The sequence below is a fragment of the Vipera ursinii genome (genome assembly GCF_947247035.1).
Source record: "Vipera ursinii genome assembly, chromosome: 1".
Lineage (NCBI taxonomy): Eukaryota > Metazoa > Chordata > Lepidosauria > Squamata > Viperidae > Vipera > Vipera ursinii.
The window spans coordinates 159,435,843-159,463,280 of NC_139512.1; the positions used below are offsets into that span (position 1 = coordinate 159,435,843).

Genomic DNA, 27,438 nt, shown 5'->3' on the forward strand with positions numbered 1-27,438 from the left:
ATCTGCGGACGCAATAAGGGTGGCGAAGTGGTTGGACCTCGCCTCCCTAATTGCAGCGAGATAAGACCTAATATAGGCTCTTAGTCGCAATCGGTCGGGTTCGGATCGGCTGGACCTCCAACCGCTCTCTAGGCCCCGTCTCCGACGCTTCATCTCCCGGAGCTCCGCAGAGAACCATGGAGCTCGACGGGATCTGCACCGGGTCAGGGGCCGCAGGGGTACAACTCGGTCAAGGGCCTCAGTGGCCGTCCTTTCCCAGGCTTCCACTAAGGCCTCGGCCGAGCTGTGAGCAAGGGAGGCAGGTGGGGACCCCAGCGCCGCCTGGAACCTCTGGGGATCCATTAAGTGTCTGGGGCGGTACCATTTGAGTGGTTCCAAACACCCACGGCGGGGGGTGGCAAAACGGAAGACCAGCCGCAGGAGATGATGATCGGTCCATGACAGGGGCATGATAATTGGAGAGCCCCCACCAAGATCATCTAACCACCGTCCAGACAAGAAAACAAGGTCAAGGGTGTGGCCTCCCTCATGAGTCGGTCCCGAAATTACTTGCGTCAGGTCCATGGCCGTCATGGAAGCCATGAACTCCCGAGCCAACTCAGATGATCCTCCCAGAGATGGTAGGTTGAAGTCCCCCAAAACTATAAGTTTCGGGAACTCAACCACCAGCCCAGAGAGGGCATCGAGCAGCTCAGGCAGGGCTGCTGCTACGTGACTAGGCGAAAGGTACACCAGCAGCAAGCCCAACTGCGCACCAGGGCCGCATCTCAAAAAGAGAGACTCACACCCGACTATCTGGGGAACGGTGGCCTCCCGCGGACACAAGGTCTCCCTCATAACAACAGCCACTCCCCCACCCCTACCCTGAGCCCGAGGCCGGTGCAGCACCCGGAAACCTGGTGGGCAAAGATCAACCAGAGGAACACCGCCCTCTGGGCCCAACCAGGTTTCCGTGATGCAAGCCAGGTCAGCCTGCTCCCCCTCGACCAAGTCTCGGACGAGAGGGGCCTTGTTAACGACCGACCTGGCATTCAAATACACCAGCCGGAGCTCAGGAGGCTGCACATCCTCACTCCCAGGACCTCGGGGCGGAACCAGAGGGTCGGAGTGCCTCACCGCTTGTAAGCAGCGGAGAGGCCTTCCCTGAGACCGATACGGCCCTCTGTTCCTACACCTGCTGCCATTCCCTATCGTCGTGGGAATAGGTAATCCCACGACTGGCCCTGGAGCCCCAGAAGCAGCCGACCCCCGCTCCTCCCCTCCGCGATCAGCCTCAGCACTAGCCTGAACAAAGGTAGTTGGACTGCCCCCCTCGTCCAAACAACCAAGAAAAGAACCCTCCCTCCTCCCTAACCCCCAAAAAATTTTTGACAAAAAACAAATCAAGGACCTCCTATTAGGTTTACGTCGGAGGCCCATAACCGTGCCCGGCCATCTCTCAGGATCCCAATAAATGGGACCTTCCTCGAGATTATACTCGGCTGGAAAGGCGGGCCGCCTCCAGGAAGGGGGAGCACCCCTGAGGGCGAGCAAGTCCGTAGAGGAGTACCTAAAACAAGGCATAAAAGCAGTCCAGATATAGGCAGTCCATAGTCAGTTGATTTAAGGAGGAACCAAACAGAGAACAAATAGATGTCCCGAGCCTCCACCCAGCCACTGCCACTCAGCTGGGTGCCACCCCAGGACAGGCCAACCAACGCCCTCTCACGACAGTTGGAGAGCCTATACCAGGGGGGAATAGTCCGAAACATCCATCCTGGGTACAGCATGTTGGCGAGGTCGGTTAGGAATCTGTTTGATCTCTCACTTGTTTAGATTCCCTTCTATTACACAAGTTTTCCAGCTAAGTTTAACTTTTGTAAGTTGCAATTTCTTTGCCATTGCCACAAAACACAAAAGACTTTAAACCACAAATTGCTAGCTTCATTGGTGGACTTTTTTTTTCTGACGTAAAAGCTATACCCAGATTTTTTTAAAAAAGAAATTCAGAGTCTTTTTACCATTCTACAAAAGCTAGCTTAGCAATTTAAAAGGAATCAAACCTTTGTAATCATTTGTAAAGCTTAGTATCCTTTTTTTCATAATCAAACTGCCTCTTTGCAGTTTTTTCTACCTGTCTCACTAGTCTAACTAAAGGGGCACACTCTGAATCCTCTCAATTAAAGAATATCATCCGAAGGAACTTTGGAAATGTGCTTTTTCTGTTGCAGGGCCTACAATGACATCTTTTCTGAGATTAGAACGGGCTTTTCCCAAAGTATTAAAGACTTGGGTTTACTTCAGAGCCTCGGAACTGGAAGGTTTAATGGCCTTTGGAGGGGTTTCTGTTGATTGCTTTGCCTAGGTCAGGGGTAGGCAACCTCGGCTCCTTTATGACTCATGGACTTCAACTCCCAGAATTCCTGAGCCAGCTATGCTCAGGAATTCTGGGAGTTGAAGTCCATAAGTCATAAAAGAGCCGAGGTTGCCTACCCTTGGCCTAGGTTAATCCTCAGTAATCTATAACCTATCCTCTGGTATTTTGACCAGTGTTAAATCTGCCTCTAGGCATGTAACTTTGGTCATTCCAGCCTTGGAACAGGTGAGTTACAAAAGGGAGCAGAGTCAGACAAAATGATTTAAAAATGTGGGTGAAGGATAAACTTTAATTAAATAGTTCTGCTATTATAGCTAGTTAATTATTTCATAGAACTATGCAGTACATCAGTTGCACATGGCTCAAGTGTTACTCAGCTGAAGAGCCAGTTCAGTGAGGTGACACAGCTGCTGCTCTAGAAACCAGGAGATGATACATTCCACAGTAGTTCTCCTTTGGAAATAAAAGCCGGCTTGGTGACTTGGGGCTAGTCACTCTCTCTCTCTCAGCCCAACCCACCTCGCAGGGTTGTTGTTGTGGAGAAAATAGGAGGAGGGAGATTTGGCATGTATGCTGCCTTAACAAAAAATAAAGACAGGATAAACCATAACTAAACTGGAGCTGAATTCATGAAATCCTGCCTCTTTAAGCCCACCTACAGAGGTACTTAAAAGACTATAAATACATCATTTTGAATTTTCAGTATTTCTACATACATACAAAAACCCCTTTGCCACATACGATTATATAGTTTTGTTTTGTTTGGTTCATAAATGAAAAAGTATAATGTTTTGGACTTATTCATTTTTTTAAACAATTTAAACATTTAAGTCGTAAGTCACTTTTTTCAGCACTGTTGTAACTTCAAGCAGTCATTAAACCAAGGTCATAAGTTGGGGTTTACCTATATACAAAATCTGCATCCAGCTGCCGCCTGGACCAAGTCCACTATATCTGAAGTAATCTGAATGAGTCCCTTAAATTTACATTATTTACAGTATTTCTGGAAGCTGGAAACTATGGGCCAGTGAGCTTAACATCTGTAGTAGTGACGTTAATGGAATTACTCCTGAAAAAAAAAGGATTAATGAACATTTAAAAGCATGCAACTTGATGGACCCAAAGTAGCATGGCTTTACCGAGTGCAGATCACGTCATACTAATCTGATTGACTTTTTAAACTGTGTCACAAATGTTTTGGATGAAGAGGTTACTGTAGACATAGCTGATCTGAATTTTAGCAAAGCATTCGATACAGTGCCATGTACTGTGCTCATAAAAACGTTGTACAGGCTAAGGCTCAACCACTTGGTGTTTCAATGGATAGGAGGCTGGCTCAGGGATTCATCCCAGTGTGCAATTGTTAATGGGGCTCTGTCAGAACAGAGATCAATCACACACGGTGTACCACAAGGATCAGTCCTAGATCCTGTTCTGTTCAATGTGTTTGTTAAGTGATATAACACTTAGACTTATATACCGCTTCACAGTGCTTTACAGCCCTCTCTAAGGGTTTTACAGAGTCAGCCTTTTGCCCCCAACAATCTGGGTCCTCATTTTACTGACCTCGGAAGGGTGGAAGGCTGAGTTAACCTGGAGCTGGTGAGGATTGAACTCCTGGCAGTGAGCTGAATTAGCCTGCAATACTGCATTCTAACCACCGTGCCACCACAATTCACGGATCTAGCGGAAGGATTACTTGATAAGGTTTGTGGTTTTGCTGATGACAGAAAAGTATGTAACAGAGTTGATGTTTATAACATAGAAAACGAGTTGGCACTCCTGGAAAATTGGTCAAAATTGTGGAGACCCTAACCCCTCAGTGTTGTTGTTATGGGAAAACCAGAGGAGGGAGCAGCATTATGTATGTTCGCCATTCTGAGTTATTTATAAAAAAATAATAAAGGTGGGATAAAAAATACCCTAATAAATAAATAAATAAATAAAGCTTGGTAATATTCTAAAGCAAAACTTTAATAAATTAATATGCATGCCCAGCAGAAATACAAAAAGACAACTGAAAACCACAACGCCATTTTCATTCATTCAGTGTTGCCATCTCTAACTGGAAATACACTAAAAGGCTTTTTTTAAAAAAAATAGCCATCAGAATATGTTTCTGGCACATGAACATGTATTCCAGCAGTTAAATAAATGTTATGAAATCCAACAAAAATTATCCTTCAAGTAGGAAAAGAACGATAGGAAATGTCAATAAACATTTAGAGATTCTGGATCTCTGGAGTTTGTTCCCCCCTCCCCCTCTGAAAGATCAGAAACCAGTACAAAACAGAGCAGGAAACCACCACAGACTGACACTGAGAAACATGCTAAATCACCGTCACAGACTATTTCAGAATGCAGATGCTGACTCCTTCTCCTGTGCCCTTAGTAGGAGAAGCCTCACAAAAGAGGTGAGCAAGAAGCAGATCAAGTTAACAGAATTTCTGGACTAAGATAAAACAGCCCACAGCTATAAATCCTTGGAAGTAGAGCATATGATCACCTCTCCCCAATATTTTCTGTATGGGCAAAAGCAACAAAATAAAACACCTTTCATACAGCACAACCTCACAATAAAAATTCAGCTGCAGGAGCTGGCTCAATTATTCACAGTCCTCCGATTTTTCTCGCCATCCACTAGAAACGCTTGCACATGTACTCCCAAGTTCAAAATAAAATATCTTCATTTTTTATAAGCATCTCCACCACCAGTCTCTGGTAACGAATATCGTTTAGGGCAGCCATTGCATCTAGCCCGGGCGCTCGCATAAGGGTTGGTCCGAAAACAATGCCAAGATTTTCTGCATTCATGAGGTTCTTTTTTTCATGGAGAGTTACCCTGGAACGAGAAAGAAGGCGATTAAAATGCGAGCTATCAAAAGCCTGGATGAGCTGTAATTGTGATCTCGTCGACCCAGAAATGAAAAAGGTCACGTTAAATACAAATTAAAGATAGCTTGAATGGTCATAACCACAACCTTTGTTCAAAACTAAAATTCTCAGTGTTCCCTAGCGAACAGTTATGGAAATGCTCCAATAAGGCTGATAAAGAATGATGGGTAAAGCAACAGCCATAAGGCAGATTGAAGGGAGGAACAAAAGAAAATATTAGATGACTTGTGAGTAAGATATTGGAGCTAATAAAGGGTGATTCATTCTCTCTCTCTCTCTCCCTCTCTCTCTTTCTGATAGGGCATACACTCTTGTCTGCATAGATCTGCAGTTCTTACTCTCTCCCATGTGAAAGCACCCAGCAACAATGAGTCTGATCTTCCTATGTAGGCAGACTGGAATGTCACAATTGTCAGAGTGGAACATGGCTAGCTAGGCCAAGACATTGCCGCAAAGAGCTGTGTTCTTTAAAGCAGAGTCACTTAACTCAAATCCAACACTTGTCCGTGTCAACCCTTTAAAAATAAAACACTTTAGTCCATCTCTCTCTTTCTCCCTCTCCCTCTATTCCTTGCACATCACAGACAACTGCCAACATAGCAGGGCATTTCATCAGCTGCCCATCATTTGTAGTCAATAGGAATAGGTATACTTTGGACAAGCCCTTCTTGTATTAATCAGTGTCTCTTAAATCAAACTTAATGTCTTAATAAAGGAGGTGTTTCCTTTTTCTCTCATATAATAACACTAGAATTCAGGATCATTGAAGAAAGGTGAATAATGAGACATTTCAGGATACAAGGAAATATTTCATGCGGCATCTACTTATATTATGGATTGGGCAAATTCGTGCCAGGTGAGGCTTACAATGCTGACATTATCCGTGATTGGAAGCAAAGTAACTCTGAAGATCAGATGTTGGTAAAAATAGTAGAAAATTGCTATTGCTCTCTGGCTGGCTATTGGCAGAAAGAGGAGACTGAGCTAGGTGGCCTTTTATCCAACATTACTGTTCCTTTACTTATTTAATCCATCTACCTAGTGCAAGGTTCTTTCACTTTTTGGTGCAGTTTTGCCACGGTACAGGCGTTCTCACAAAATGGCAGATATGGTGCACCCATATACCAGCAGGCAAACAAGCTGCTGGCCTTCAGTACTCAATATTTTAGTTGCTAACAATGTTTTGGGGTCTAATATTCAAGATGTTACGAGAAATATTTTATTCTTATGACTGGCGCTATGCTTTGCAGCATGGTAGCTTCCTACTCATGAAAATTACAAAATAAAATTAGGCCACGAGCTTGACAATCACCAAGGAAGGTAATGGTCAGTCCATTGCACCCTGATACCACAATGGGGACTAGATTGACACCCTATTTTTATATGGTCAACTAGATCAGGGTTCCCAACCCCCCAGTCTGTGGACTGGCACTGGGCCGTGGCCAGGGCTTTTTTTCTCATAGAACGCTCAGAACGGAGTTCCGGCACCTTTTTTGGATGGAACCTTGTAGGGTAGGCAAGGCGGGTTATATGACATGTGTGAGTTCCGGCACCTTTTTCTTTTACAAAAAAAGCACTGGCCGTGGCATACCAGCAACTGGACCATGCAAACGAGTGAAGCCCCATCCGCTGTATGCAGGCAGCACACGAAACTATGCTTCCTCTGGTCCTTGGGAAAATCTTTCTCCACAGAACTGGTCCCTGGTGCCCAAAAGGTTTGGGGCCTCTGAACTAGATGCTTCAAAGCCATGAACAAGGCAGGGAGAAGAGGGAGGGGGGTCAAGGAGAGAAATCTCCCAACTTTTGCTCTTGTTCCGCTCGGAGCATACTTCTCTCCACAGAGCGAAGTGCGCTCCCACAGAGAGGGCCTCCTCAGGGTGCCGCCGATCAAAGAATGCCGATTGGTGACCCCCAGGGGGAGAGCGTTCTCTGTGGGCGCGCCAGACCTTTGGAACAGCTTACCGGTTGAGCTCCAGACGGCCCCCGACCTTCGCTCCTTCCGGCGCGATCTTAAAACATTTTTTTTCGAACAAGCTGGCCTGGTCTGACGGGATGGGGTTGGGTTTTTAAAATTAGTTTTTAACTTAATATGTATTGATTTTATGGGCATGATGTTTAATGGTTTTTAAATAGTTTCTTAATTTTTGTATCTGATTTTTATTATGTATTGCCCTGTTCACCGCCCTGAGTCCTTCGGGAGAAGGGCGGTATAGAAATTAAATTAAATTACTTCCTGCTACACTTTGAAAAAGATCTTGATCGTTCTGTATGGGACGGTATTGTTTAGTGTATTGTGTTTTAAAACATGTATTTGGATGTTACTTGTAAACAAGTTTGAAAAGACTGATGTTCGGAAAATCAACGTATAAATAAGTAAAAGCTATTCTGAGACTAACTTGCCATTGTGAATTCCACAGAGGAAGGATAGAAGTCTAGAAGTGAATAACACCATGTGCCTTTATAAAAGGTTGCACTTGCCTCGTCTGTACTCATGACATAAAGCAATAAAATGGAATCCAACTGTTGTGATTCAGGGTCAGCATGTGGGTTCGGCAGTTGGGTCGGACGATTCAGAAGAGGAGGAGGGGGGTGTTGGAGAGCCTGCAGAGGACAGCCCTGAGGCTTCACAGAGCCCTCAGCCAGGCCCCTCTCATCTGGTCACGACGCAGACCCAGCTGTGTGAGCCTGACAGCGTGGATGAAGATGATCCACAGCTGGCCCTGTTCAAGTACGCCCGACGCAGGAGGCACTCAATCAGGAGTAAACAGAGGAAGGCAATGGGGCACCTAGGAAGGAGGCAGAGAGAAGCCACGCCTTGAACTGTTTAAAAAGGGGAATGTGTGGGAGGGCTGGTTTGCTGAAGGCAACCGTTTGAATAGCTCCTGTTTCATGGTTCGTGTTTTGGTTTTGCTCTGTTTGCTCTGTTTTGTGTCAATAAATTTGGCAGGCTTAGTTCCAGCCTCTTGCCTTTTTGTAAAGGGGTTGTCCCTGCCTTTTCTGCAGGGCCGGTAGTAGGCTGGTACAGAACACCAACTACTTCCAAAGCCACGACAGAAAGACAGACCTCCACAGATCCCACACCTTCTGCCTCTAGTTAATGGGTACAGTAGGAACAGCTGCCCCCTCCCTGTTTCTGTTTGAATGGCATCAAACATACATATAAACTGCTGTCTTGAGAGGCTATGATTTACTTTATAGTGGCTAATTGCCTATTTCAGAAAAAAACCCTCATATGTGTAAATTAGTTTTTGAGCAGACTAAACAAAAGCTCTAACAGATATTACTGATTTACAGCTCAAGATAAATGCCATTAAGGATTTAGTCATTAAATAACTAAATTTCCATTATTGGAAAGTTCATGAATTATAAAGAAAACATTAAAAACCCATCCCAGAGGCTCTGTTTAATGTGGAATTAAATCATGCCAGACACCTATAACAACAGATGGGAGCTGTAAGTTTGGGAACAAATGGTTCCGAAGTTAGACAACTGTACCCTGAACTGACTTTTCAAGCTGATATTTTAAAGGGACAGAGTCAGAGATGAGCAGGATTCTGTCCCTCCAACTGTAAATTCAGATGCCTCCAATTAAATAATTACAGCGATGAAGACCCAAGACACGGTTACTTCCAACAATGAAGGAGAGGCTCCCACAGATATGTTTAGAGAGCTCGGCCAACACACCAGCTTAAGAATAGAGCAGATAGTGATGGTGAGGTAAAACTAGACTGTCAGAAAAATTGCAAGTACAGATTATTCTATGAAACAAGCTAGGTGGCTTGTTGGAGACATTGCACACTGCACGAACTATCAGAAGGTGTTAATCTATTGATATTTATTTATTTGTTACATTTATTTGCCCCGTCTTGCTGTGGGGCTACTCTGGGCGGCTCACAATAGAGTAAAAAGAAAGAAAATGAAAGGAGTGTAAACAGAAATAAAATAATAGAACAATAAACAATGACAAAGGAACACAACGAGAATAAATACACCAATATGATAACTAAAAAGATGGATGGGTGGATAATAGAGAGAAGCCGGGGGCGGGGGGGGGGGAAAGATAGGTGGAGTGTGCCGTCAATCTAGCAGCCACTTCCAGTGTTGAACTTCCCCAATTTGTCCACATTGATATGTGATAATACAGGTGAATTTTGGTCTTCTAGTACAGTTTCATGTAGACCATGTTGCAACAGACCAGACTAAGTGACCAAGGCATGAGTAACTATACAAAGCGAGTTTGGGCCAGAAAAGGCAATAATTGACACACCAGGTGAATTTGTGCCAAGACTTTCCTGGTGAGGCTACTATAGGTTTATCAAGCACAAGCTATGAGCCTAGGAGGACCCCCAAATTGCACATAACATTGAATGGGGGAGTGCAATCCCATTAAGAACCACTAGAACTAAGAGAGCTAAGTATCCACAGTTATTTGGTCTTATCAGGTTTGATTTTGAGCCTATTCTTCCTCATTAAATTCATCCCTGAAGAGGCTCCAGGAACTGGAATATGACTTCAATAGCACAACATGGTCAACCAGGGGTCAAAATATACAGCTGAGCATCATGGGTGCCCTGATGGTCAGTAGATGTCTTTGCCCAACAACTTCATCAATAGGTAGATAAGAGAGGTGAGAGCATCAAAATTTCAGGCACTCTGAAAACCAGAGGTTGTTTCAGAAGGATACCATGGTTAATGGTATCTAGGATTGCTGAGAGATCAAGATGAAGGTTGCATCATGTCTCTCCTGGCTCAGCCAGAGGTTATTAGCAAGAGGCCATGTATGTAGTGATCATTAGCCCAGGGGTAGGCAACCTCGGCTCTTTTATGACTCGTGGACTTCAACTCCCAGAATTCCTGAGTCAGCCATGCTGACTCAGGAATTCTGGGAATTGAAGTCCATGAGTCATAAAAGAGCCGAGGTTGCCTACCCCTGGGTTCGCCCAAGAACTTGGAACAAAAAAATGCTTGGTGGGCTTCAGATATGGACAAATCCTTTCTTTTAATACCTCTTCAAATGTGCCATAAGGTAGCGTAATGTTTCACAGTGCGCAGGTGGCAGTAGCTTCAGTGCTTCGTGAAGTATTTCCAGCTGTTCATCAGGATCTGTGGTTTCTGAAATTGAAACATCTGATAAACCTTAAGCCAAAAGATGCACAAATTAGAGGAGCCTCTTCGGAGGCCTGTGTTTTCTGATATAACACATCTTCAATATTATCCATGTGAAGGATAATAATAATAATATTATGTGCAAGGAAAGGAAAAGCAGATAAAGATTATATTATCCTTACTGTCAGGTGGAGAATAACCTTTTGCTCTCCTTGAACAGGAAAAAAAGCATGGCTAGAGGTATTATTTACCTAAATAAGCTGACATACACGAGGAACAACCTTGTTTAATCCTGTTGCTATCTAAACCTAATATCTAGGCTGGCTAGATATTAAAAACACCAAAGCTACAAGCATATAGCTATCAACTGCAGAACCAATGACAGGAGGACTAGCTGTTCTTCATAAATTGAACACACCGCCTTCAAGAATGCTGCCACCAAATCTCTGATAATCAATTGTCCAATACTGTGTATACTGGTAATGGACTTTGCTATATCAGATTGTTTTTTTTCTATTACTAAAAAAAATGCTGAGTTCTTCAAAAGTTGCAATATGGCTAGCCCTTTAAAGATGAGAAAATCTGGCTCTGCAATTTACATACATCTCTTGTTTCAAACAAACATAACACAAACAATTCAGACAAATTTCATGGTACCCATTTGAGAAATGATACAATTTAAGGCTTACTTGCAGATTCTATGAATTTGGGGTAGGCGTCATATGTGATTAATGGAATTGGCAAGTCCCTGAAGTAGAGTTTAAGGGCCCCGGTGATAATGTTGATATCTTCATACATATTCATGGAAATGTCTGCTTTTTCCCCATCTGTACATAAATAAAGAGGGAGGGGGACCCAAAATATAAAATGTACATAATATTAGCAAATGGAATTGTGATTTGCAATGATATTTAAGACAGTACCTACACTGTTATACACACAATATAAGAGCAGAAATGAGGTAAAATACATTTTGAAATAAAGACACTGTTCTATAAACAGCACTTTTCAAGCTATCTGTGGAATTGTTATCTTCAAAGCAAAAAAATATAACACAGAGAAAATTGCCTGTGTCCACATTAGCCGGGCTCTGTGATTCAGCTGCAGACTACTGCTGGCGACTTTAATTTCTATTCTCAGAGAATTGCAATTGATTTCAATGAGATTTGGGCAGAGTTGTGCCTTTCAAATGCAAGATTATTTTTTTAAATAAAAAGTGCCATGACATAGAAAGTCAGGCACAGAGCAATAGATTTCTTCTTGTTTTGTTACCCCTACAATGGAATTGGCAGAACGAGAGATTATGGCATCCATAATCTCCAGCCATTAGAGATATTGAGAAGCCTAGCCCAATGTGTATTGATAATGTCAGATTAGGAAAGGTGGCACAAAAATCACATTCAAAGAGAGCCTTCAACATTTTAAAATTAATAATAGCCCAATTTTAGCCTCATTAGCAAATTAGCACAGATGACAGAAAATTAGTCACCTCCATTCATAAGTGTTACAGTAGGTCAGATGACTATAAATAAGTAATTGGAGTGTGGCTCAAGAAGTTAGAAGGCTGGGCTGACAATTGGCAGGCTCATGTTCGAGATCTGGTTGCTGCGGCGCATAGGGTGAGCTCCTGTCATATGCTCCAGCTCCTGCCGACCCAGCAGTTCAAAAGCAGGTAACTGCAAGTAGATAAATGGGTACCACTTTGGTAGGCAACCTTATGGGGATACTGAACATCCCCTGGGCAATGGTGTCATCACTGGCAGATGCTTTCACCACACAAGCACTTTGGTGCTTCTGACGTGGAAGTAGCAGTAGTACTAAGTAATCACAAACTGCATTTTAAAAGCTTTTTAAAGCCATTCTTAGAACCCAAAAATAATTCTCCAGACTATTTTTTGGGAGAATGAGCTGTGAAATGGCTGAGATCTAAGCAGCTACTTAAATGCCCAATAGTTCAAATATATCTAGTTTGTTTTTAATTATTTCTTTCCTGGACCACTGATCTAACTACCCAGTACATCATATCACAGCATCCTAAGCTCATGCAGGTTAAAAAATGCTTCATATTTGGCACGGCCGAGAGGACTGCTTTCAGAGAAGCAAATCAACTTCCTACTAGTCATGCAATATTAATTCACTGGATTCTAGCAAATATGATAGAGGTAATTATTATGGTAAGCACTGAATAAAGAACATACCTCGATCAAAAGCCATTTTGACATCTTCAATTAGGTCGCTGAATCCTGATACTCGGTAGAGTCCTTCAGAATTGAGTCCTTTCAAAATTAAAATCATTACTAGATTAAGCAATCGTTTTCTGATAGACATGCACTTTATGGTTAACAGTACATAAACCCAAGTTCATTTTTTTAAAGCTGTAGCTTTCTTACTCAGCCTAATGTGAAATCAGATTTCAATTATTCTGTGCAAACGTATTTATAATAATGTTTCCGGAATAAGAAAGATGCCATACATGCATATGTACATTCTCATCATGCTTTTCCCTTTTAAGGTAAACAGCTTTACACAAAGTACAGATAAGAAGTAATAAACATTAAGCCCAAGAAATTATGTGAAATTAAAGCCAAGATGGGTTCTGGCCCATCTGGTGACATCCATGACATATAAAAGACTGTGATGCAATATAAGATAGGGAATGTTAAAAAGCATGAATTAACAAATGAAATGAAACTAACAATAGAGATTTGGTGTGTCTCTGAAACTAAGAGAAAAGAAAGGGATGTGATGAAGGCCGTCTCTGCTTGTGAAATGGAGCTGATAAATGCAAACATAGAAGTGACGTTGGAGGTTTAATTATGAATGAAAGGGCAAAAATATACATAAAGTATTATTTGATGTCAGTTAGAATTACAGGATCGTAAAAAGGGAGGGTTTTTAAGGTGCTGAATGTATGTATGTATGTATGTATGAATATATATATATGAAATGAAATTAAGAAGCCACAGGCTGGTGATAGTTACATATTATGCTCCAGGGATAATGAAGGAACAAGGAATACATATGAACAGATGGGCAGAAATGCTATGAAAGAGTACAGAAAAACTAACTGGGCCATTTCGAAACTCCTAAAATGAGTGAGAATATTGACTGTGAGCTATTTGCTCAGAAAAAAATGTCACTGTTTTGAGTTGTGTTTATGTACAATTCATATGTACACACACATTCAATCAAAACATGATTGATCTAATTATTTATGACAAAAGTGAAAGAATTGGTGACGAACATGAGATGTTTGAATGCCGGAAAGACCGCTCTTGTGTCAAAAATGGCGTGTGTGGGGGAAAAGGGATTGTGGAAGGAAAAGAAAGAAGCGAAGGAAATGACAGTAAAAACAAAACCAGGTGCAGGAAGAGCAATGGGTCTTGCATAAAAAAGTATTAGAACAGTGGTTCTCAACCTTTTCTTTACCACGGACCCCCCTTAAATACCTTTTGTGGTCATGGACCATGACCACGCACCCCCAAGACTTAACTCAAGATTTAAACCATAACATTTCTTCAAACCTTTGTGGACCCCCTGTGATGACATTGCAGCCCCCCAGGATCTGTGGACCACAGGTTGAGAATCACTGTATTAGAAGACTGATTGTCAAATAGAATGAAGGAAAAGTAGATGAAAGAATCTGAAAATAACCCTCGCATATTGGATATTTACACTGATTTACATACATTTAAAATTATGTAAGTAACAAGGAAGACTTGAAGGAGGGAATTTCTTTCTCACAAAAATGATTTCACAAAAGGAACGTTGGTTCTCAGGAGCATTAATATCATCCAAATCTAATGGAACAGTATCTTGGTACTATCAAAGAAAAGACAGTAATATAGGGATTTGCTTTATAATACTATTTTCCAAATGAATGGAATTTACCGTATTTTCCGGCATATAAGACGACCCGGCGTATAAGATGACCCCCTACTTTTAAGAAGTTTTTCAAGGTTTTTTGTCTTATACGCTGGAAAATACTTACATGCCCTGCCCTCCCTGTCCGTCGCAGAGGAGGTGAAGGCCCGACTGGCCCCGCCGGCCCTCCCGCTGCTCCCGCGCTTCTGCCTGTCCCCGAGGCGCGTTTCCCGGGCGGCAGGCAGCGCCGGAGGGCAGCCGCCACCCCGCCACGGCCGGCGCCCCTCCTGCTTCCCCCCCCAGGCCTTGAAAATTAAAATGAGAAAAATAAAAAATAAGGTGTTGAGCTTTAGACATCCCTACTTTTATGCATCTGCTAGTTTTAAGACACACTTAAAACCCAAATACTATGTGACTTTATCTGCAATGCTGCATGCTGTATATTATACATTATATATTATACATCGTACATTCTCTGACCCAGGCTGAGAATTTTAACTGGGGTTTTATTTTCAGGGATAATTTAATCTTTTATTTGTCTTATAACTTGTATTTTGTATTGGTATGATTTTAAAATGCCCTGTAAACCGCCCTGAGTCCTCCGGGAAAGGGCGGTATATAAATCTAATAAAATAAATAAATAATAAATAAACTTCTCCCATTCGGCGCAGGGCGGGGCAGCTCTGCCCGCAGCCTCTTTTTCACGTGCCGCTTCCCTCTCACCGTCGGCTGAGGCGCGCTCGGCCTGGGCTCCCGGTCCCTCTTCCCGGCCGGCTTCCTGCCCTGCCCCTCATGGAGCTGGACTGGGCGTGCAGGCTCTCGGTGTGGCTGCTTTTCCTGGGCAGCCTGGCGGTGCGGCTCCTGCGCTCGGACCTGTTGCTGAGCCGGCGGCTGCTGCTGTGCGTGGGGCTGCTGGCCATCCTGCAGATGCTGGGCTGTCCTGCCGCTGCCCCTCAGCGCCACGCTCACGGCGGCTGCCTGCTGGCTCATCTCGGCCAGCACCGCCCGGCGGAAGCGCATCCCCGCGGGGGGGAGAGCGGTGCTGGTGACAGGTGAGTCCGGCGGGCGTGAGGCCCTCCCCTCGGGCAGCGGCAGGACGGCCCAGCGCCTGCAGGACAGCCAGCAGCCCCATGCGCAGCAGCAGCCGCCGGCTCAGCAACAGGTCCGAGCGCAGGAGCCGCACCGCCAGGCTGCCCAGGAAAAGCAGCCACACCGAGAGGCTGCACGCCCAGTCCAGCTCCATGAGGGGCAGGGCGGGAAGCTGGCCGGGAAGAGGGACCGGGAGCCCAGGCCGAGCGCGCCTCGGCCGACGGTGAGAGGGAAGTGGCACGTGAAAAAGAGGCTGCAGGTGGAGCTGCCCTGCCCTGCGCCGAATGGGAGAAGTTCAAGGCCTGGGGAGAGGGAAGCAGGAGGGGCGCCGGCCGTGGCGGGGTGGCGGTTGCCCTCCGGCGCTGCCTGCCGCCCGGGAAACGCTGCGCCTTGGGGGCCGGCAGAAGCGCGGGAGCAGCAGGAGGGCCGGCGGGGCCAGTCGGGCCTTCGCCTCCTCTGCGATGGACAAGAGCCGACGGGCAGCGCCGTCGCGTGGGGAGAGCCGCCCGACGCTCCCGCCCAGCCGTGTCCCGGAGCCGCGCCGGAGATAGCTCGGTTGTGCGGGGCGGCCCGGCTTTACTAGAACGGGGACGCTCGACTGATTTGTTTTTTTTTCTGGCGTATAAGACGACCCGGTGTATAAGATGACCCCCCAACTTTTGAGAAGATTTTCATGGGTTAAAAAGTCGTCTTATACGCCGGAAAATACGGTATGTTTATTTTTCTCCAAGGCCACTGATAATTTTAGGACACCCTGGGTAAAACCAGTTAGAGCAAACCCCCAACTGAGTGAGATCAATTTAACAGGATGATTAGCAAGACAACCAAATCACTTAAATATGCTTTACCTCTTGACTCAATTTCCCTAATGCACATGTCTACAACCATTGGTCTCTTTGTTAAGTGTACTTTTACTAGCGTAGTGAGATCACAGCTGTACACTTTTTTAACATGCTTCAGGTCTGGCTTGCAGTCATTTGGGACCATCTTGGAGCATTGTTTATGAACATTTAAGCCACAGTCTGATGAAAGAAGAAGACAAAAAGACAAATAGAAACGTTAGCATCAGATTCGGTGCAATGAAATTATACCTGTAAACTATGCAACATACCCAAAGATGCAGCTATAGTTGTGTGGATTTATGCAGGATGTGAAGGGAGCAACACAGAATTCATTCTCTCTTAATCGCAATGTCAGTTTTTGCAGATAACTAGGTTTGGGATACCTGTCAGTTTAATTTCTTAAATTCTAGTGCACTAAATTAGAGAACCAGGTCACTTATCAGTGCAGCTGGATGATTTTGCCAGTGGCAAAATACATTTTTAGCTTTGAAGCTTGCAAAGCCTGGCAGCAGAACAAATAGTTTGCATTTCTAGCTACCTACCATAAATTTTGTGGACACATTCAAAAGACTTGTGAAGCTATGCTCAGCGAACTGTCTGAACATCCTCTCGCTCAAGGCAGAGCTTAGCTGTAGTTACCACAAAGCAGAAGCAAGGTTTTTTTTTGCAAGGGCATCCTATGTTGAAGTCATCCAATATGGATTCTGGAATGCCCCACCCAAAGACAGGACCTTCCATATGCTGCTAGTGGAACTCCTTTGAGATTCCGCAAACAATCCCTCATCCTTTCTTGATCCAAAGGGTTATGTTTTTATCACCAACCTTTGTCCCTTTCCCCGTATGTGTGTGTGTTTGTGTGCATGTGAGTCAAAGCATAAGCACTATTATGAAAAGTAATCATCTGAATTCATTGCTGGTCTCCTTCAAAGCCTCTAAAACCAGCAATCCTCTTTATCTCATTACCAGGTTATCCAAATGTTTTGTAGTTTTCTCAGACCACCGAGGCAGAGGAGATTAGACCATATTTAATTTTATTAGCAGGCAAAAAGCTTCAAAAACGCTGCGAAGTGGATTTTCGGATGCATTAAGCTAAAATGTCTCAGACGAGCTGCTCTTTCTCTTTCATTTCTGGAGCACCACAGAAAAGATTTTATATTTAGGAGCAGGGAAAAAAAATCGGCGTTAACATTTCCCAATGAAACTGAAATAATGTGTTTTTATTAATGCATGAGCAAACACAAGACCTATAAGCACTGTATTAAGGCTGCCCCAAGAGGATCTATTTCAAATATTTGCTGAGAGTACAATAAGCAGAGCTGTCATCTTCCTTTCTACTGCTGATTTGATTTTTATCATCTCTAACCTTCAACCTGCTTACAATTCATGAAAATATACAGTTGCCAAGTATGCATTATAGGAATTTCAGTGTGTGTTAAATACAGGACCATCATATTTGTAAGTTACGCTGGGGAAGAATAAGTACTGTGTCAGGTTTAAAAACTAACATAAATGAGGAAAAAAAGCTTCTATGCTACTCAAAAAGACAACTAGAGAGTTCTAATAGTTTTAGGACTGCTGTGAAATTAGAACTGGATTGGAGGTTAAGTGTATGAAATAAGCTATTTCAGATATGCTCCATTTGGGCCCATTTCAAGGGCAATTTAGGATCTGGGAATATACTGTATATACTTGCTCAGAATACAGGAAAAGGTGTATTTGCTGTTCTTTATATGAGCTTATCTCAATTCAACAAAAAACGCTATGAGAATAATCATTTATTTATTATCTATCTATCTATCTATCTATCTATCTATCTATCTATCTATCTATCTATCTATCTATTTAAATTTTTATACCGCCCTATTCCTGAAGGACTCAGGGCGGTTTACAGGGCAGCATAAAATGTAATATAAAAATAGTATAAATTAAAATAGATTAAATTACATAATGATGGTACATTTTGTTTCTTCAGTAGATATAACTGGAAACACAGATTTCCAACTAGACCCCAGGGTTAGGTTTGCCATCTTATAGAAGAATTTCTAAAAAGAAAGCTCTACATTCTCGTTTTGAAATAACAGGACAACCCATCACTTATGAAATTCAAGAAATCTGCCTGGCCAACAATTCAGTCTGTTCTTGAAGAAAAATACAGCATTTATATTTTTATAAAAGTACAAATGTATAAATGTATGTATAAACAAAGTAAGGAAAGTAAGTAAATAGTACAGCTTTTTAAACAGAGTTGCTTAAGATGGGAGGCCATATATAGGTAGTCCTCGATTTACGACCACAATTGAGCCCAAAATTTCCATTGCTAAGTGAGAATGAGTTGGTGAGCTTTATCAGAAAGTCGCAAAAGGTGATCACATGACCCCGGGACGCTGCAACCGTCGTATGAGCGTTGCCAAATGTACAAATTTGACCACATGACCATGGGAATGCTGCAATGGTGATAAGTGTGAAAAATAGTCCTTTTTTGCGTGTAACTTTGGTCACTAAGTAAATGGTTGTAATTTGAGGACTACCTGTACATCTTTGAAACAAATAAATTGGGGCTTCCCTAGCTTTATCCCAAGGAAGTAGTCCATAGACTGGCTGAAAGAGGAAAGAGTGGAGATCTAGAAGAGAGTGGACAACTGAAAATTTGCCACTCATGTTCTCTCTTTCTCTCTTTTCTCTCTCCCCATTTGAATGAAATCTGAAACCTGTTGAGATTGCCCTAGGATTTAAATATTAGCATAACATTTGTTTGCCCCACATTCTCATCCTTAACATAGTAATGTATAGTTTATTGGTGAGTTACGTGATCACTTGGATTGAATATTCAGTAGAGTAAATATGCAAATTGATTATTAATCTATGTTGTACTGTGATGGGGCTATTTAATAAGGTAACGAAGTCATTTAACTGAGAAAAAAGAATGGATTTTATGGCATGAGCTTTTAATCTACACTCGAATACCCTGAACAAGGAATAGTGCTCATAGAAGATATTCACAATTTGTCTTAAATGCTCATTTACCTCAATCTTGATATTTCCTCCTAGAAACAGACCTACTATCTTGGAGACACCAAAAGAATTTTGTGCCCATTCAATGTAGCATTCATCTTTCCTGAGTGAAAGGAGAGCTTTGTGCTTTTCAGTGGTAAACTACTTGGACCGTAAGACTTTCATCTAGCTAAACTTCCTTCCAGATCGGTTACAAAGGCTGTTTATGAATCTATCTTTTCAGCGAGGGGTTTTTTTTTGTATTTTTTCATAGATTTATAACTCTTTAGCTCTTTGTGCATATAAACTGTTCTGGCCATCTTGTTTCCTTGCTCTATCAATCAGACGTTAGCCTGAATGCAGCCATAATGTACTGCAGGCATTTATGCCATTTGTACCCTTTCTCCAAGTCATTGTTTTGATGCCGCAACTATCCTGTAAAAAAAGAAAATGTGGTTTGCCCAAGCCATTGAACAAATCTCATGAATGAGAGTGAGTGTGAATCCCTAGCTACATTTAGCCATTATCCCAATCTGGAGCTCAAGTCCAAGGCAGGAAATGGCTGCTAATCTCTCATCTGAAATATTCCTGATTAGAGATGCGTGTGGTGCTTTGTGAGAAGGAAACATACAAATGGCGAAATCCATGAAGTGTCCTAAGCAACAGAAAAACCTTGACATCCCAGAGATGTAAGATGAAAATTAGCAGAGTTAAATGTACTTAAATGTTTCAAATACTTGAAACTCAAATAATTTGGCCACCTAATGAGAAGGAAGGACTCACTGGAGAAGAGCCTGATGCAGGGAAAGATCGAGGGCAATAGAAGAATGGGACGACAGAGAATGAGGTGGCTGGATGGAGTCACTGAAGCAGTAGGCGTGAGCTTAAATGGACTCCAGAAGATGGTAGAGGACAGGAAGGCCTGGAGGAACGTTCTCCATGGGGTCGCGATGGGTCGGACATGACTTCACAACTAACAACAACAACAAATGTACTTGGCCCAACCCTGGAAAATTTAAGACTGTGATATAGGAGGACAAGCACACACTTCAAAGTATCCCATGTCCACCAGTTTCTTCCTTCTCCTTAGCTTGCTGGTATTACTGCAATAAAACCTGTGACCTCGTTGGTATGCTCCATTAGAGGAGAAGTGTGACAGAGGTCTTGGAACTTTTGAGCATAAGTATGGAGTTTTTGTTCCGGTCTGTCTCCTACTTGCTGGGAAAATACTGTTTCTCACAAAAGCAAATCACTAAAATGTTAAAGACAATTTTTAAAAAGAAAAAAAAAGAGCTCTAAACTTTATTCTCCCTTTTGCTCAAAATGCCCCGGGGCCTTCCATTTTTTCCCCTCCCACTCAAAGCTTTAGAAAAATCTGCCCCTAAAAAATTATTTTAAGGTAGGTGGCTATATGCATAGTGTATGAAAGTATATTATATAAACTATATCTAAGTAAGAGTCAAGCCACCCACATACCATGATGGAGAGAAATTGCAGGCTAGTTACCATGGTAGGTTATGCACTGTAAAAAAAGATACCTATTATACTAATCACAAACAAAATTTTAAAATGCCCTTTCATATTATACATCTACCTATACTTTATAAGAAAAGTCTTCCTATGTGGTCCTTGAGTTACAATAGTAACTGGGATTGGAATTTCTGTCACTAAGCAATGCAGTCACGTGATGTTGTGTTTCATGACCGCAACAACAATCCCACAGTCCTGGTGGCTTTTGTGACCCCAGAACCACATTGGTCATTAAATGGGAAGAAGTCGGGAGTCCCAGGAAAGCAGAGTGGTGCAGTGGGAAAAGACACTCCAGTGCATGGGTAGATGTGTATGTGCCACAGGAATTTATTTATTTATTTATTTATTTTATTGGATTTGTATACCGCCCTATTCCCGTAGGACTCAGGGCGGTTTACAGGGCAGTTAAAACCATGAATACAAAAAATTAAAAACAAATAAAACAATTAAATTAAATTCAAGCCCCAAGAGTAAATCTAAAACCCAGTTAAATTAACAACCCCACAGTCTGGACCAAACAGATCGAAGAGCCAAGTTTTCAGGTCCCGGCGAAATGAGCGAAGGTCGGGGGCAGTCCTAAGTTCTGTGGGTAGTTGGTTCCATAGGGCAGGCGCACCCACAGAGAACGCCCTTCCCCTGGGAATAACCCGCCGGCATTCATTAACCGGCGGTACCCTGAGAAGGCCCTCCCTGTGGGAGCGCACAGGACGATGGGAAGATGATGCCGGCAGCAGGTGTTCCCTTAGATAGTCCGGACCCAAGCCATTTGCCACATGCAGGCACTCGGTAGCATAGGCAAGTGCACAGGTACTGCAGGGGCATGAGTGTGCGTGTGTGTCACAGGCCAGTGCTACTGAGCATGGCCAGGTTCACAGTTCGGCAAAAAAGTACTGGCAGCAGGAGTGTCTCCCAATTTCCTGCTGCCTTTCCCATTGACTTTGCTTGCGGGAAGCTGGCAGGGAACAGCGGAAAGCACAATCACCTGATTGTGGGGATGCTGCACTGCCTGCAATTTTGTGAAGTGGTCCTAAGTCCCCCTTGGTCACTACTGTTGTAGTTCTGAATGGTCGATGAATGAATGGTCACAACTTGAGCATTATCCTCCCCCCCCTCCAAAAAACACACATCCTATTTTTTAGGAGATGCAGCATTCTAAAAAAAAAAGAGTAAGTGCTCTTTCAAAAACTGCTCTCAAATCGTCGATTGGATGGAAATGATGCAGATTTTATCTTACCCTTCATTACAAACATCGCTTTTTTAAGTTGCCGGTGGCTTCATATTCACTTCTATGCAACCGTCCTTTTGGAAACAGACCAACGGTCTCTTTTTAAAAATGGGACATTCACGCTAAACTAGAAAAGATCACGGAAAGCCTTGAAGTTCTCAAATCTTAGGTTGGTTCGAGAGGTGCTTCGCGTATTTCAGGCTTCCAGAGACGGACCACGAAGTGGCGAGGATCTGATTCTAGCGTGGCTTCTCAGAGGAAACGGCTGAAGCATCGCTTTCACTGCTTTCTGCAACAGCTTGTTCAACTGCACACGTCTGGCTGTGGTTGTGAAATGCACCTCCAGCTGCCTCTGACCTCAGACATACACGAATCAAGATAAGCTTTTTGGGCCAGGAGTAAAATTGGTTCGACCCCTAGGTAGACCTACTAGCCCACTCTTGTCCGTGTACACTCCTTGTAAATGCTTTCTACTGCTTTACTCTGCAGCCCGGCAGTCCTCTTTATCTTTGTCCTGCACAGGAGATGCAGGACACCAGCAGCACCAAATAAAGAGTGGTCAGGTTTAAAACAGCATCTGACTAAAATTTTCTCATTAAGGCATCGTGAACAGGGCAGGCTTATGTTTCAGCCCCAAGTCCTAGTTTTCAATCATCTCTTACACGGTATGCTTCTTAAGGTTTGGAAATCTTAGGTTAACTCAGCTTGTATCAACTTTGCATCCAATGCCTGCCCAACCTGCTCTGGAGGTTTTATTCTCTTGTGTGCTTTTTATCATTACTACTAGTCTACAAGCTCAAATAAGAAAAGCCAGCCAAATTATAAGGAGTTCAAGTGCATCCCATCCATGTTAATAAAAGTGATCAACATGTTTAATTTCCCCTCTGACCTAAGAGATTTCAGCATCTGCATTTCTTCCTTTCCTAACTGGACTGGAGTGAGTGTGATAAATGTAAAAGACAAGAGTGCTCCCTGGTCTTTGGAAAAGTTGTTTTCCACGAAACTGGTCCCTGGTGCCAGAAAAGTTGGAGACCACCACTGTTTTAGACATTAATTTGTTGCACATGGAATATGATGAGGATAAATAGGCTTGATTGGATTGCATCGTATCTTATATCTTAATTTGCATTTGCAAATTCAGCAGCTTCTATCACTTCCAACTCTCTTTCCTGCATTTTAGCAACTGACAATTATATATTATCTGTCAAAGCTCTAGATTTCAGGATCTTTAATCCAGTTTTTAATATCTGCCATTTCAGATTAAGTTTAAAGATTAAGGCAACAAATTCTATTACTAAATGGGGAAAAAAAATCATCTCCAATCTGAGTCATTGTTACCTGCACATTTCACTCCCTGAGCAATGAGGCCCCACATGAAGTTGGCACAATATTCACACCAATGTGGACCTCTGAATGTATGAACCTGAAAAACAAAAGCAGAAAACAATAAAAGAGAGCAATCAAGGGTTTAGAAGCATATTTTCCAAAAGCACACCAGCTTTCTACACCTTTTCTAAACTACAGCAGTAAAATAACAAATTAACCTTGTCGGCATGTGTTGTCTGTTACAGGAAAATATGCCAAAATATAAGTTTAAAGAGAGAAGGCGTTAGGTTAGATTGCTTCAAGCTCCAAGAGCAGAAATGGTTAGGGATCCCCCTGTTAGCCTCATGGTGATTCTTCCCCACTTCCAACTCCCTGTATAAAAGGGAAGTTAGAAATGAACTTTTCTGACGAACAAAAAAAATGTGCAGTGACAGTTTGAAAGCAGGCACATGAGGACAAACAGGAGAAACCCAAAGCCAGATTATGTCCCATTTCTGTTTGTTGGAGAAAAAGATGGGGCTTCCTTGATTTGTGCTGAAAATAAGCCAAGCTATTTCCACATTGGGGGGGGGGAAAGGTCAGCTAATTCAAAGTCATAATTTGATCTGGAGGGAATTGCTGTCTTTGCTGTGTTGATGTAAGGTTGTTGTTGTTTTTCCTGTGATTGGGGTTACTGTTGTCTTTGACCACCTGGAGTTGGGTATTTTTAATTCTTGTAAGCTGACCAGAGCTTACTTATTTATATCTAGATCATATAAATAAAAATAAATATATTTACTATTCACTACATGAAAAGACTCAAGACTCTGATGAAAAAGCAAGGCTACTACCTCTGTTGGCCATGAAGGAAAAAAAAGCAGAATAAAAAATGTTTGAAGGAAGTATCTTTCTTTATAAGACCAACCAAAGTTTATAAATTCGCTGCAAGTTTTCAGTTTGTCACCACTCAAGTTGATCAGCAAAAGAAAGAGAGGGGACAAGGCTGATCATGAGGCTATATCTGTACCAGCTTATGTTCTCAAAAGGAATGATGGAGATCCTTCAGATGATGGACAAGCAGGCTTTATCAAGGGGTCCCTGATGTGAACCCCAATTCTCTGCCTACAGGATTTCAATTACAAGCTTAACCAGGGCTTCAGACATACAGTACAAATTTTTTCAAGCATACCTAGCTTTCTTTTAAAAAAAAACTTGTTATTCCAAGCAGTCTGCAATAATAAAAAATACCAAATGTAATAAAAGATTATGGCACTAAATATGTTATGGGTCTTGCAGAGAAAATATAAGGTTTAACTTCAGACAGTGTGGATGTTGTTAAAGGATTAGAGCCCGTATTTTTTTTTATAAAAATCTTAAAATATGAAAATCAACACTTTTCTATGCTCCACAATGATTGCTGAAGAAAAGATTGACCAAGGCAGGCTACTTCCTTCCTTAGATCCTGGTCTTACATTTTCTGCAGGACAAAATTGCATTCCAGCAAATAAAACTTTGTAGCAAGACATTCATGGCTAACATAAAAGGAATAAAATCTCTTGCTGGAAACAACATTTTAACATTGTGTTGCAACTAAAATTAACTAATGTGGATTTCATTAAGGCCAAGTTTCTTGTGGTACCACAATATTCTTAACCTAGAGAGCCATTACTTCGGCTATCTAGTATGTAGCCTTTCAGTCTATATACAATTAAAGCTGAGCTTAATTTTCTTCTACCCCTCCTAAATTACCAAATAAAACCAACAACGGATTCATTCCGGCATACAAGTCAGGTTAACATGTTGCAGCAGAAAACAAAAAGAACTCTGGAGTAATCCTGTTCAGGGCTAACAGTAGCCATGATTGACCAAAACTTAGAAATCCTATATTTTTCAGTAAATGCTTCAGAAAAAAAATAACCATATACTAAATATCTGCTTACATTACTATTCCAAAAGCTGTTTGAATCAGTATTCATTTGTGGTATCATCTTTCTTAGGCTACAATTTATTTTAATGAAAATTAAGGCAGAGTCAGGAATTCTCTCCCCCTAGGCCTATTTTGCTCAAATACCAATCTTTTAGAAATTCAGTTGATTCCTTGATTAAAATTAACATTTTAATTTTAATTGAAATAAATTAAAAGAGAGAGAGAGAGAGAGAGAGATGGATTGAAGTGGTTTTTTTAAAGGGTTGACAAGGACAAGTGTTGAATTTGAGTTAAGTGACTCTGCTTTAAAAAACACAGCTCTTTGGGGCAACGTCTTGGCCTAGCTAGCCATTCTACATGTTGCACTCTGACAATTGTGACATTCCAGTCTGCCTACATAGGAAGATCAGACTCATTGTTGCTGGGTGCTTTCACATGGGAGAGAGTAGGAACTGCAGATCTATGCAGACAAGTGTGTATGCCCTGCCTATCAGAAAGCCACACAGTCCTTCCTTTAGCTATAGTGAGTCAAGTAACAATAGAGCAGAATAAGAGTGTAAGAAGGCCTGGGTCGATTATAAACATGGAATTGAATTCACGATCCCACGGTGATAGGTTTCAGCAAAGTACTTGGAATGCTTAGTTTTTCTTAGAAAACTGACTAACGTGTTTTTTTTTCCCAAAAGGAGGTTTGGCATTATACTTGGCATGTGGTTGAATCACACTGCATTCTTGTGATACTGTTTCGCCAGTTTTAATTCTTAATATGAAAGAACAGAATTGTTTTACTGTAGTACTTTCCCAAGGAAAAATTCTACCCATAACATTCTGGCAAAGAATCCCATATCTAAAGCCTTCTGAATACACAGAGGCAAATCTTTATGCAACCTATTATTAGTAATAAATTATTTGTAATGAACACAGGACAATGCATACACACAGAATGAGTACAATATTGCCACTGCAATTTCCGTAGTCCCTGCTCACAAATCACCTGTGCCCGTGAAAATAATTTTCCTAGCCCCTAGTTATAAAGCCCAAGATTATGTGGATCTTATCATGCATCACTGCTAAAAAGATAGAAAGGACGTTTTATTATTAAATACGTGTCATATTATAAACCAGAAGAGATAGCTGTATTTATTTCAGCCTCCTTCCTGACTTTCTGTATATTTTAGAAATAGTACTGTAGGGTTGTTTGAATGGCTCTTTGTTCATCCATAGCAAGATGGCGGATAAAGCCTTCACTCTGCTCTGCCATATGCTTTCTTGATCTAGCATTATGAATCAGAGAAGCTTCATACTCAACTACCTTGAGATTATCTTTGTTCTTACGTTACCTAAGAGAATGGAGTGCTTTTCTGCCCTGCACGTGAGGAACTAATTATAGCACAAAAGAACAGAAGCCAAATTAGGCTTGGGGGGAAAGAAAGAGGCGGGAAAAGATTACTGTTAATAGTTCCTATTTCATTTGAAAAACAAAAGATGATAAAGCATTCTTTTCCTGAAACTATACTCAGATATTTTTGGCACGTTGTATAGCATTTACATTGGAAATAGTCTGGAAGCACAATTTATTTCCGGTTTTAGCCCGAGTGAAAATGAAAGGTGAAACTGAGATGGGGAAAAATCCTTCCTCCCCACATCCCAATCTCTGACCCTTTCGGGTGGGAGACCTGTATCCCATATAGTACTAAGGTAAGGGTAAAGGTTTCCCCCGCAAATGCGTGCTAGTCGTTTCCGACTCTAGGGGCCGGTGCTCATCTCCGTTTCAAAGCCGAAGAGCCAGCGCTTGTCTGAGGACGTCTCCGTGGTCATGTGGCCGGCATGACTAGACGCCAAAGGCGCACGGAACGCTGTTACCTTCCCACCGTAGTGGTCCCTATTTTTCTACTTGCATTTTGACGTGCTTTCGAACTGCTAGGTTGGCAGAAGCTGGGACGAGTAACAGGCGCTCACTCTGCTACGCGGCACTCGGGATTCGACCCGCCAAACTGCCGACCTTCTGATCGACAAGCTCAGCGTCCTAACCCACTGAGGAACTTAAAAAACTCTAACAGGTTGTTTTGGCCCACATCTTCCATCCCTGACTGACAGCCATTCTGGACTCTTCTAGACTGTTCTGGAGTCCAACACTGTATGGAGGGCCAACATTTTTTTCTAGACTTCCTCCTCCTCCAGGTTTCTTAAATAGGTTATCTAGTCCATGTTTTTATATTCACCAAATAAATATCTTCAACCTGCCCCTCCAGTCAGATATAGGGGCTTAACACAGCCAGCTCTGACACGCATTTGCAACTACTGAAAA

The 27,438-nt window shown here is 42.4% G+C and overlaps 1 protein-coding gene across 1 annotated transcript in view; it reads right to left on the minus strand.

Moving 5' to 3' along the window:
• Nucleotides 1-4,197: 4,197 nt before the first annotated feature.
• The window catches only part of CHN1 (chimerin 1), an 80,198-nt gene continuing 56,957 nt past the window's right edge, over nt 4,198-27,438 (minus strand). Inside the window, exons 6-11 of the mRNA XM_083348542.1 lie at nt 23,237-23,321; nt 16,159-16,332; nt 12,556-12,633; nt 11,047-11,184; nt 10,258-10,363; nt 4,198-5,198 (exon numbers count right to left, since the gene is read on the minus strand). Coding sequence (XP_083204668.1) covers nt 5,027-5,198; nt 10,258-10,363; nt 11,047-11,184; nt 12,556-12,633; nt 16,159-16,332; nt 23,237-23,321 — 753 coding nt within the window. The 3' untranslated portion in view covers nt 4,198-5,026. The remainder of the gene's footprint in view (nt 5,199-10,257; nt 10,364-11,046; nt 11,185-12,555; nt 12,634-16,158; nt 16,333-23,236; nt 23,322-27,438) is intronic.